General features: G+C 43.1%; 1 protein-coding gene across 9 annotated transcripts in view; it reads right to left on the bottom strand.

Moving 5' to 3' along the window:
* The window catches only part of CACNA1B (calcium voltage-gated channel subunit alpha1 B), a 341,428-nt gene that overhangs the window by 322,310 nt on the left and 5,655 nt on the right, over positions 1-13,463 (bottom strand). For all 9 annotated transcript variants that reach the window (XM_082208748.1, XM_082208756.1, XM_082208749.1 and 6 more), the window contains exon 3: positions 33-172. In XM_082208748.1, coding sequence (XP_082064874.1) covers positions 33-172 — 140 coding nt within the window. The remainder of the gene's footprint in view (positions 1-32; positions 173-13,463) is intronic.

Raw genomic sequence — 13,463 nt, 5'->3', positions numbered from 1 at the left:
AGAGAGAGCAGGGAGAGGGGGAGATCACTTACCCTGTAAGGACGACAACAAAATCCATCACATTCCAGCCGTTTCGGAGATAAGAGCCTTTGTGGAAAGCAAAACCCAGCGCGATGATCTTAATGCCAGCTTCAAAGCAAAATATTCCAATAAAATATGGCTCAGTGTCATCCTAAAAAGAAGAGGAGGGAAGGGGAAGAACAGCAATGTCAGGCAAAGAGCTACAATTCTACAGGTGCTGGGATAGTCAATTCACGTTTTATTTCTTGCTATCAAGAGTTCACTGTTTGGTTTGGTTTTTCTACACTGTACAGACTGTAAACTTCACCCTCAGCCATCCTACCCTGCATTTCCTCTCCTGTGAGTCACCTCATGTTTGTGTTTTAGGTTCAAACTTATGAAATAGTGAAGCAAATGAAGATTGAAAAGAAAGGAGGAGAGTCCTCCAAGCCTATGTTATCATACAGTCATCCAATGTCTTCTGCATATAATCTGAGGCCTTTTTATGAGTTGAAACTGGAATCACTACCTCGTGTCCCATTTCCCGAAATCCTTCCTGATTTTCTACTTTCCTCATTGATTCTGCCCCCTTTGCAGAGTGAATCTACACAATCACTTTCCCCGTTTTGAGCCAAAATTGAGGTCAGCTAAGAAGCAAAGAGGGAATATTGTTAGCAGCTTGACAGGAATAAAGCAGGTGGATCTTACTGCACTGCAGCTTCCATCAGAGCAGAAGGCAACACAGCCAATGGTCAGGGATGCTGGGAGTTGACATCTGGCAACATCTGGAGTGCCACAGCCTCCTCACCCCTGTTCAAAGAAGCAGAATTCCCCACCGCATGAAAGGATCCCCTCCTAAAGGGAGTTGCTTCTTAGAGTAGGGGTGGAAAACTTTGTTCGCTCTAGGTATTGTTGGACTCCAACTCACATCAGCCCTGGCCAGCATGGCCAGAACTCAGAAATGTTGGGAGTTGTCATCAGTATTCCCCCCCCCAAGAAAAATAGGTGCCAGAACACACGATGAAGTTGTTGCAGAAAGTTGCAGGGCAACTCGGAGCAGCTCTGAACAGATACCTGTTTGACAATAGCCATGTTCACCACCTGTGAAGGTGCAAAGAACCTGTCTCCCTAGATGTGCCCCCCTCCCTCATTTTCCACCACTGCTTGTAACGCCATCAAAAAAAAAGTAATGAGACTCATTTGGCACTACTTGTTTTTGAAGAAACCATGCAAGGTCTTAGTAATCACAACATCCTTTTCTAAGTGCTCACAGATCAACCATTCAATTGTTTGTTCTAGGGTCTTTCTTGGTATCAGTTTCAAGCTGACCAGTTAGTAGTTACCTAGGTCTTCTTTTTCCTCTTTTTGGAGGAAACAACTTTTGCCCACCTCCAGACGGTAGGGATCTCACCTGTTTCCAGGAATTCTCAGTTTATAGACGCTGAGATTACTTATGCAAGCTCCTTTAGTACCCTTGGTTGCAGCTCATCAGACCCTGAAGATCTGAATTCATTTAAAGTAGCTAGATGTTCCCTTACCCCCCCCCTTCCTATCTGGGGCTGCAGCTTCCTTCTTGCATTGTTTATTCCATTATCACCAGCTTGGGCACCACTTTCCTTTTGGGTGAAGATGGAGGCAAAGTACCGTAGGTATTGATCATTTCTGCCTTCTCTCTATCACCCAATAGCATTTCTCTGTCTTTTCCAATCAGAGAACTTTGCTTTCCATGGAGGCGCAGGTTGCAGCCACACCAAAGGTGGCGTTTTTCCATCTCCGCTGTATTAAGCAGTTGGTCCCTTACCTTTCTCACCCTGATCTGGCCACAGTGATCCATGAGACAATCACCTCCAGGCTTGATTATTGTAACTCACTCTACACAGGGCTGCCCTTGAAGCTGACCTAGAAACTCCAACGGGTGCAGAATGTCGTGGCGAGGCTCCTTACAGGAACATTGCCATGGGATCACATTCATCCAGTGCTTTCCCAGCAGCACTGGCTCCTGGTGGAGTACAGGGTCAGGTTTAAGGTGCTGGTTTTGACCTTTAAAGCCCTATGCAGCCTAGGGCCCATGTACCTATGGCACCACCTCTCCTGGTATGCCCCATGGAGGACCTTAAGGTACACAAAGGACAACATTTTGGAGGTCCCAGGTCGCAAGGTGGATAGATTGGTCTCAACTAGGGCCAGGGCCTTTTCAGTACTGGCCCCGACTTGGTTGAACGCTCTGTCAAAAGAGACTAGGGCCCTGCGGGACTTGACATCTTTTTTATTATCATTATTAATGTATCTTGTAAGCCTGAACTCATTCTGAGCATTGGCCTGCCTGACCTTCTCTCTGAGACTGTTGGTTACTCATGTATACTCTTCTTTCGTGATTTCCCCTTTCTTTCATTTCTTATTCATGGCCTTGTTAAATCTAAGCTCATCTGTAAGCTCCTTATGCAGCTACCCTGGTTTCTTTAGATGCCTCCCAATTTCTTTCTTGTTGGAATTGTCTGCACCTGTGTCTTCCATCTTTCACCTTTAAGAAACTCCCATTAATCTTTGAAGTATTTCTGACCATGTGATCTCACCCAGTAGTTCCTTAAGCTTTTTGAAATCAGCCTTCTTAAGGTCCAGAATGCATGTCTGCAGTGCCAGATTAAACCCTGTGGAGGCCCGTAGGCAGTCCAAGGTGAGGGCATGGAATCAACCTTGCCACTCCAGTAATACATGGATCCTGGCAATCTCGCATCCGTGTGTCATGTTCCTCCAGAGGTTCGTCTCCTGCATGGGGAGATATTCCACCTCCCTATGTGCATCACTGCTCCAGGACAGTCCACTCTGCTCTATCAAGGAATTCCTCCTCTTGGCCAGTAGCTCAGAGTGTGGTTAGTGAGCTCAAGTTGCTGTGCCTTCTCGTTCAGCAAGGCAACCAAGTGTAGTTTTGCACCTTCTCGGGCAAGACTTGTGACAAGCATGGCATAAGTGTTGCTGGTCACCGCAGCAGCTCCCTCACCACCCATGTCTCTGTTGGGAATCAAGCCTTTATCAGGAGAAACTGGCCACTCTCCAGGCACCCGGCTTGATCTCCGGTTGACCTCCCTGTCTGCATTCCCGGCAGGATCCAGGCAGAGGTCGTGATAGGCGATCCTTCTCAGCGTGAGAAGAACACACGCCCTCTTTCCTGCCCCCCCGGGCAGGGGAAAGAGATAGACAGAAACGTATTTACATGCCTTTATTTCTGTCTTTGCAGCGTTACAGAAAACACGTCTGCTCTCTTCAAACTCCAACAGCCGAGAGACAAACTCCTCCTGTACTTCCTGTACAGCTCATATTACACTCTGAGCTAATTCCGGTGCTTCGCACTGTGAATAGACTGTCCCTCTGTTTCCCACGGAACAGTCCCAACATTCCCATTATGTTTTGCTTTCAAGCTACCAGCTCGCGGCCGCATTGCTTCAATATCGTAACAGTCTCTTGGTCCTGTGTACCCCCTGAGGCAGCACTTGAGACTTTCCCCTCAAACCACCCTCACAAATGCCCCTGTTTACAAGTCCTGATTATGAGCTCCCGGAGGCTGCAATCAATCTTACATAATCATAATATCATACAATCATGATACAATACCATGCAATCATAATATAAAATCATAATATCACATAACTGTGACATCATAATATCATACAATCGTAATATATCATACTATCATACAGGATAAAAACAAGTGTGGGGTATTGTTGTTTTGTTTATTATGCTATGTATTTTCTGTTTTTATATTGTGAACTGCCCTGCGATGCTCTGAAGAAGGGCAATAAGAAATACTGGGTTATATTTAGTATTTTTTCTACCCATTTATTAATGGCCATGGCTAAGCTCATAAACTTGAGTAGGTCTACTCCATGTAAAAACAGCAAACAAAGAAGACCTAAAGTGCTAATCCAAAATTATATGACAAAAGAGCAATGTCTACCCATCTCACTTAAGGATGAACAACTCAGAGTTTAGAGTCGTACAGAGAGTCTTCCAGAGCCTTAAAGACTAACAGATTTATTACGGCATAAGCTTTCCTGTAGTCCACAAAAGCTGATGTCACAATATATTTGTCAGTCTTTATGGTGCCACTTCTTTTGCTACAAGACACAAACACAGTTATCCCGCCCCACCCCACCCCCCCAACAAAAACAAAAGTCTCATTGGAGGTGTTCTTTGCAGCAAAGCAATGCAGCCTAGAATAAATCTCATTAGCATCCCTCACAACCTAATCCCAGAGCAGGCTACCCGGGCCCCTAAAAAGACCATCCCAAAAGGCTTAGGTGTGCCATGCGAAAGAAAAGACTTCCTCTTTTCAACAGAGGTTAATATGACTGGCTCATGCCTCGCTGCTTTTAAAGAGCCTGTGGTTAGGATACAGAACAAGGCCCATTAGCCGAGTGAAAAGGCTGTCATGTTAAATAAGGGAGAAAGCTGCTATGCCCTGCCTCCATGTCAGAACCAACAAGCAGCACATCCTGGGTAAATGAGAAGCCTTCTGCATGGATTAGTTACAATGAGGACCATGTGCTCCAATCTTTTCTCTGGTCTAGAGGGGATGCGCAAGCAAGCAGGATGCCACTGGGAGTAGGGATGGAGGAGAAATTTTGATACTGTTTGCATTTTGAAGAGGAAGGAATCAATTCCCATTTTGTGAACCAATACACAAAGCAAAGTATAGCTATCCTTTGAAATCTACAGTTTTGTGGTTTTGGTTGTGCATATCTTCCAAGCAAAGAACATGGGCCCAAATTAAGAGAAAGCATGCATATCATTTTAGGGGAAACTCTTTTTTGGGGGGGATGTGTATATTAGTCAAAACCACAGATGAAAATTAGGAAGAAATTGACTCTAAAAGGCTTGTAAGTTTTCATTAAGATCCCCATCTGCCCTGCCACCCCCACCCCCACCCAACAAGTGCAAGATGCTACAGAAGTGTGAGGAACTGGATTTCAAGATTGGGAGTGGGGATGAGAAAACAACTTTGGCAAATTAATCCCTTCCTGGGAGATGATTCTAGCAAGAGTTACTGCAGGACAAGGGTGAATGGAACCATCAATCAACAGGGCAGCATCAGAACTGGACCAAAAGAGGAAGAGGAAGAGGAAAACCCAAATTGAAAATTACTTCCTCTCCATAAATTTGAATACCATACAAAAATGCATCCATACTGCAGAAAATTGCGTGTAAAACATGGATATTAGTCAAAATTGTGTGTAAAGCATGGATATTAGTCAAAATTGCACACAATAGTGTACTCATTAGGAGAAGTTTGAACTAAAATGCTGACAAATAAGAACTTTTCAAAATTTGAGAATGTGGAGAACTGAACTTAAGGTTTGGAAGGAGTGGAACAGAGAAACAACAACAAAAAATGACAGCTCCTTCTATCCCTAATGCCACCATATACCAGATGGCAGAATTCTTAAGCACACCTGAAAATATGCTGTGCTTGTATCACTGGTTCAAGAGGCAGTTTTGGTCTGTCTTCAAATCAAAAGTCATGAGAAAGGGGTCATTTCCTCACACAACTCCCGTCTTTAAACCTTTATCAATAAAGGTTTTGCAGAAGTTGCTACTGAACAACTGTTTTGGTCTCACCCGGTAGTGTAGCTAGCCAGGAGTGGTCCACACCAGGCCAGTGGGGGGGGCAGGTCATAGGGTGCCATGGGGGGGTCTGTACTGTGACACAGTGGCTGCTGTGCATTGGGGGTTTGGATTCTGGGTGGCAGGGGAGCTTGAGGGATCACAGCAGTTGCTTAGTATTTGGGGCGCTGCAGGCAGTTGCTACACCTCTGGTCTCACCTGGGTACAAATTGGCACTTTCAAATCCTGGTATACTTACTAATGACCTGACTAAGCTATTCAAACAAGATATAATGACACAGGCTTCCTGAGATATTATTTCCTCCAAGCTTAAGGTGGAAGAGAAAATAGCACACAAAATATGACAAAAGGGAGGAATTTAAAGCTCCTTATTTGTGGAAAACTAGTCTCAGAGCAGCTGGCCATTATTAAAATAAGAAAAAATATCAGCAGGTATCTAACCATAATACACAGTGCACATAGCTGAAACACTCAGCATTTAAACAATTCAACAGTCATTGAATTGTTTAAACATTGAGCATCTAAGGCAGGCATGGCCAAACTTGGCCCTCCAGCTGTTTGGGGACTACAATTCCCATCATTCCTAACCCCTGGTCCTGTTAGCTAGGGATGATGGGAGTTGTAGTCGCAAAACAGCTGGAGGGCCAAGTTTGGCCATGCCTGATCTAAGGCCATAACACTGTATTTGCTTACTCAAGTGTAAACACCATTAACCTCAACAGGTTGTACCCAACTAAGGTCAATTCAGAGTTTACCCTTTGAAGTTAATGGGTAGTACCCAATGTTAGTTCTACTCAGAGTATATTCAGTGAAATTAAAGGGAATAAATAGCTTAGACCCATCGATTTCAGTGTCTACCCTTCTCAGAGTAGAATTTAGCTGAATACAATCCAAGGCACCTAACTTAGTCTTGTGCATCAATTTCTACAGCTCTACTCCAAGTAGGACTAGCATTGCCTATAGTGGGGCTTTGTTGCTGTTGTTCAGTCATTTAGTTGTGTCCGACTCTTCGTGACCCCATGGACCAGAGCACGCCAGGCACTTCTGTCTTCCACTGTCTCCCGCAGTTTGGAGACAGTAAGTGGGGCTTACTTTTGAATAAACACGGAAGAGTGAACTGTAAGCTGTGTATATTATGGTTAGATAATTTTGTCTTTGTTTCTAAGTATTATACTGATGGTTGGCTATTGGATTTGGTTTTTACAGCACGTTTCTTTTAAGAACATAAGAAGAGTGTGCTGGATCAGGCCAATGGCCCATCTAGTCCAGAATCCTGTTTTCACAATGGCCAAACAGATGATACCTGTACGAAACTGACAAGAAGGACACAGAAATAAGCACACTCTCCCCGCCTGTGGTTTCCAGCAACTGATAGTCAGAGGCATATTGCCTCAGTGAAGCCAGAGTATAGCCATCATGACAGGAAGCCCCTGATAACCTTCCTCCTCATGAATTTGTCTCGTGCTCTTGTAAAGGGACACAGGTGGCACTGTAGTCTAAACCACAGAGTCTAGGGCTTGCCGATCAGAAGGTCAGCGGTTCAAATCCCTGCAACAGGGTGAGCTCCCATTGTTCGGTCCCAGCTCCTGCCAACCTAGCAGTTCCGGCGGGAAGGTAAGCGACATTTCCACACGCTGCTCTGGTTCGCCAGAAGCGGCTTAGTCATGCTGGCCACATGACCCGGAAGCTGTCTGGGGACAAACGTCGGCTCCCTCGGCCAGTAAAGTGAGATGAGCGCCGCAACCCCAGAGTCATCCGTGACTGGACTTAACCTTGTAAAGTTGTCCAAATTGGTGGCCACCACTGCCTTCTTTTGCTAAAGAGTTTTACTGAAATGCATTGGCAACCATCTCCATCTCCAAAGCTCTCTAGCCTCCTTTTGTGATTGTGATATGCTAATTGAAGTCATTTCCTACTCACTTTCTGTGCCAAATAGTGGATCAACTGGATTTAAGAAGGGCTGGAACCTTCATGGCTCTCCCAGATGACTTACTTGTTGAGCATTCATTCTGATCTGTTGCACAAAGCTTTTTCTTTTTTTTAATGATATGTATTGAAAAATTTTTATTACAAATTACAAAAGAAAACAAGGTAGAGAAAAAAGAAAGAAAAAATCAAGAAAAAACAAACCACATCAAACAATACAAATTAATAAAAATCAAAATCAAAAAATAACACAACCCAATCAAAAAACAAAACTATACCCCAAACATTTAAAAACAAATCCAATATTCTTGAATCCTTAACTGTCATTACCTTCTTTCTTTGACCTCCTCCTCCTCCCTTTTTTTGTATCCTAGTTGTTAATTGTCACAGCAAATCCTTTCTATATTTCATAATATTCTGTCATTACATTACCTTAATCTATTTTAATCTTATTTTACTACAAAGAACCTTAAAGCTTAAAACTTAAATCTTTTACCAATTTCTCATAACCATAATATTCTTACATAATTCTTTACATATTTTTACTAAAGCCAAATAATTTCGTTCCAGCATTTTTCTAACATTCATCAATTTTGTAAAACACTCCTAATAGAAGAAAAAAAAAACAATCCAATCTTCCTCCAGCGTCTCTTCCTCCTGTTACCGGGTTTTGTCAGTCCTTTCTATCCCATCAATCTAGCGCATTAACCTGGTAATCTTATATCCAAGGCCCTTAAGTCCCTTCCATGTCCCTTCCGCAGCTCTTCTTCATATTTATAGCTATATTTTCCTTTGTCTCCTGCTCCTTTCACTCGTGGGAACTCCAGCTTAACAATGTTTTTGACCCTTCTCGACAAATCAGCCCCTTTTCCATAGTCCACACTGAACTCCATGTAGTATTTAACCTATTTCAAAGTCGCTCCAAAATTAAGAGCCCCCACAACCCCAAACATCTCACGGCCCATTACCAGACTTGAAAAGACCAAACATCCCTGCATAGGGGGGTCTATCCAACCCCCCATTTCCAAGCCAAACCAAACTTTATCTTTCCAAATCTGGCTTTTTCCAAGCTCATTTGTCAAATCCAAAAACTCATGTTCCTGCTGGGCCGCAGCTCCCTCCATCTCTGGTGCCCAAGATTCAGCAACATCCTCTTCCCTCATCTGTTCTGTCAGGGCACACTCCTGATTTGATTCCTGGGTGGGCTCCATATAATTTCCCACTGCCTGTTCAAAATTTCTGATTGCATCAGTCATCAAGTCCTTCTTCTCATGTAGCTGTTCCAATAGGGCACTTGTTTTACAGAGAGCACACAACAGAGCTTCTGAATACATTGTCCTACAAGGTCAGAAGTCTATTCCCACGATCGTAATCTGTAGCAGCTGCAAGCTCCCCGATTCAGAGTTGGTTACAGTTTCACAGGCTCCCTCTAGGGGAAAAACGTCTATTTGTTCTTTTCTTATAAAGGCGGATCTAACAACAAAGTTTCCTTTTTCAGTTATTTTGTCAATATTTGTTCCTTTAAAATGCGAAAGGGAGCAATGGGATCACTATGTTTCTCTTCTTTTAGCTATCTGTCAAAAACGTTTGTCTCTGGTCAATGAGCTTCAAAAAACGTCAGTCCTGACACCCCACTCCAGGATCAAGACGGTGGAAAATTACTTTGCTTTACACTCACTTCTGCAGGTTTAAACAGTAAAAAAAAAAAACCCCACTTCTCCTGCTTCCCGAAGGGGGTTCAACAATATTAAATGGTGAAAGTTAATCCTTTACAAGCGATTTTCTGAACTCTAGTTTGCCATGTCTTTGCTTTAATCTATCTACAAAGAAACGGAAGGCTGACTTCCTGTTTAGACCTTCCCATTTCAGTACCAAGTTGAAATAAACTTTTAAGTCCAATTTTCCTTTCTACTTGCAAGTCCTTATTTAGAGTCCAATTGTCCGAAAATTAAGTACTCACGGTGATTGTTTTAAAAGCCAAATTGTCCCAGGAAAAAGGCAGCGCTCTCCAGCAACGGCTGTGCGGCTTCGCTCCACGGAAGAAGCAGTTGACTCTCAGCACCGCGCCACTTCCCCCTCTTCGCTCCGGAGCCCGTTAGTGGGTTCCTTTGCGGGTTGGGGGGCGCTAAAGGTGCCCGCCGAGTCCCATGGTCACAGGCTTCATCTGCCTGTGATTTTTGAAAGGGTCCCCGCTTCGCCGTAGCGGAAAAGACCTGTTTCCCATGGAGCTGGTCCCTCCAGATCAGAGGGAGTCCGCCATTACCGATGGTGCCACCCCGGAAGTCTGATCTGTTGCGATTGTGATATGCTAATTGAAGTCATTTCCTACTCACTTTCTGTGCCAAATAGTGGATCAACTAGATTTAAGAAACGCTGGAACCTTCATGGCTCTCCCAGATTACTTATTTGTTGAGCATTCATTCTGATCTGTTGCACAAAGCTCACACGAAGGTTAGATTATATCTGGCCTTTATTGAGCACTCATTCTGATTTGTTAACAGGGTCATTATGTGACAACAAGCATTCATCCCTATTTGCTCAGGCAGTGTTTAAAATGCCTTCATCCCAAGATTTTCATTGCAGATCCTTTTTTCTTAGCGTTTCCCCCCTTTTTTGTGCTAGTGCAGCCAGAGTGCTTTACTTTAATGGTACAAATTAGGAGCTTCAATGATGCTCTTGAATCCATCTCACAAAATAATGACATGTTGGATAAAATTACTTTTGTTCTTTTTGTTATACCGTAAGTTTTCATCTGCTCTTTGTTTTGTGCATTTGTTCCAAATATATCATATTTATATGCTTGAATTATTTTCACACTTTCATATACTGCCCTGGAACCTTCTGATGAAAGGTGATTGAGATACGTATTTAATTACCATCGTGATTTTATGTTCTCATTACTTCAGACAGGCAAATAAGATGGCAAATCAAGGCTTTCAGTATGGTTTTTCTCATCCAAAATATTGTAAGATTGACAATATTCTGTATCCAATACATATGCAACAGTTCTTCCAGGCTTTCTCTGATGCATAATCCAGCCCTGTTGCTCCGTTAATCTGACCTACTGATTTGTGACAAATTTGGGATTTCTTTCATGAATGTTATTCACAAGCCACTCTAATTATGCTGTGAACCACCCTGAGGTCTTCAGATGAGGGGCGTTATACAAATTTTATAAATAACAATACTAATAATAATTTTAATGTTGATTTCACATTAACCACCATGATATTTTTTTTCTTATTGTTGGCAGGGTAGGATTTTTTACAAATAACAAAAAAAAGCTTGTAAAGGAGGGCTTATATAGTTATCAGTTTACTATTAAAAACTAATAATTGTTTTAATAACAACATGCTTCTTTCTAATGATTATTAATCATAAGAAATTTTTCACCACAATTCAGGGAACTAAGTTAAGGCAGCCATAGCAATATGTCTCAAACCAAAAAATAACCAGTCTAGCGGTCACATTTTAAGACGCTTGTAGATTTCTATATTTCTTGCCTCTATATTTTGTATGATTGTGTATTTTAAATGCTAGGTATTTTATTTCATTCTTTTTTCCTTTTTAACTTTTTTTATTGCACTGTGATTTTAAATTGTTAGTAACTTCCCTAAGTGGCAGCAGATGGGTGAGAAAGACATCTTTATATAAAATTAATAAATTCATAAAGAAGACAGATGATTGGCTAAACATACATCTTCAATTAATTTGGCAACACTTCAAAAAATGTAAAGAGTTGCATCCAACTATGTTTTACCGAGAGTAGACCCAATGAAATTACTTCACCTAACTTAGTCGTGTCCAATATTTTAGTGGCTCTACTTTGAGTAAGATTAACTTTGAATACAACCCATACACACACACACACACACACACACACACCTGTACTTGGAAAAGGCATATTTTCTTAACTCTCACACACAAGGAAGAATGCCTTTTCTAAGATCACGGGAAGTAGGTGCTTCTTCTAAGATGTTACCTACTACAAGATATCTTCATGCCCACTATCTAAAAGTATGATATTCCACTTCAAAACATTGTTCTAATGATATATGCATTTATACAAATATAATCAACTAACTGATGTAAAAATCATATACTCAGTTAAGGGTTTTGGATCTTTTTTTTAAAGCCCTAGATTTCACCTCCAAGAGACAAACTTATGGAACCACATGGTTTTAAATTGCATGCTAGGCAAGTGAATCAGTCCATGTGCAGACCTCCAGATCAGTATCTATATGTGAAGGAGCCCTTGTATGGGCCACAGAACACAGCAATGTAGGAAATTACCTCATTTTGAATTAGGCGATTGGTCCATCTAGCTCAGTATTGTCTATACTGGTTGACAGCAACTCCCCAGGGTTCCAGGCAGGACTTATTTCCCAGTCCTACTTGGAGATGCCAGAGATTGATACTGGGGCCTTCTGCATTCAGAGCAGATGCTCTATCCATGAGCTAAGGCCCTTTCTCAATTGAAACACATTGGGAATTTTGGCCACCTGGTCTACCCTGGTCTACCCATTGTGACCAATGAGCTGTAGACCAGGGCTCCAATAGGGCCTTTTGTAACTGTCCATCCAGGTGTAACTGGTCCACAGACCTAGTCTACTCATAGGAAAAAAGGTAAGGTAAAGTGCAAATAGATAAATAGGTACCGCTGTGGCAGGAAGGTAAACAGCATTTCCATGCACTCTGGCACTTGTCACAGTCCTCTGGGTACCAGAAGCAGTTTAGTCCTGCTGGCCACATGACCCGGAAAGCTGTCTGTGGACAAACGCCGGCTCTCTCGGCCTGAAGCAAGATGACCCCATAGTTGCCTTTGACAGGACTTAACCATCCAGAGGTCCTTTACCTTTTACCCATGGGAAGAGTGGGCCCTCACCTATGGCAGTCTGGATACACTCTCGCATAAAGAGAACTTCCACCCATTTACAATAACAGATGAAATCCAGGAACTGTTATCTTAACTGACTTGTGGAATATGGAATGAACCATCTAAAAACAGGCAAAAGGAATTGCCTAAAACCCTCAGCTTTTTACTTAATTCCCCAATGTTCTTTTTTTAGGTTTAACATGTTTCAAAGGAGGGAGGTTTCAAGGTTTCATCTCCCTGTGCTAGGAGCAGCCATACCCACTTAGGTTGAGCATCGGAAACATTCCAAAGCATCCTTTAAAAAAACAAGGAAAATGTCTACCCCTGGCTGCCTGTTTCTCTCCACCACCCCCTCCCTGCCAGCTGATAAAGAATGAAGAGATTATCCCAAAAATCATTCTGCTTTGCATTTGAAATATTATAATTGCCTCATTACCATAAAGCCTGCTGGTAAGTTATTTTCTTTGTGAGTGGGCTGCTCCCAGTGTTGTTTTCTCTTAAAGGGAATATGGTAAATCCATCAAATTTCATCTTCAGAAGAAGACCCCCCCCTCCTCCTCCCTTCTTCTCTCCTTCACATGAGCAGTTCAAAACTATCAAATGCCTCTATGTGACCCTTTTTGAGAAAACAGAATTGGTGCTTCCTTCAAACATAGACCCACCCCTCCCTGGACCAGGGGCAGAGGAAGGGGGTGAGGTGGGTGAAAGCCACCCCGGGTGTCACCACTGAGGGGGTGACAAAATGCCAGGTGGCACTCACCGCGGGGCCTGCAGTGTGCCTGAGCCACACATCTCTCCTGGGAGAGACACGGTGGCTTAGGTGTACATAGGCTCCCTGCTGACCAAACGGTCCACCCGCTGCCTCTCCCCCAGCTGTAAGGCGGCTGAGTAAGAGGATGCAGGCAGACTCCAGAGACCCTATAGTGCACCTCGCCCCTATGGGCAACTCGCCCTGCTCCTAGGTGCACCACCCCTGGCGCCCAAGCGGCTTCCTCTACCACTGCTCTGGACCACACCACTTGCATCAGCCTCAGCCAGCCAG

This window comes from Podarcis vaucheri (assembly GCF_965113315.1).
Source record: "Podarcis vaucheri genome assembly, chromosome: Z".
Taxonomy (NCBI): Eukaryota; Metazoa; Chordata; class Lepidosauria; order Squamata; family Lacertidae; genus Podarcis; species Podarcis vaucheri.
This window is presented reverse-complemented; position numbering and strand designations above follow the sequence as displayed.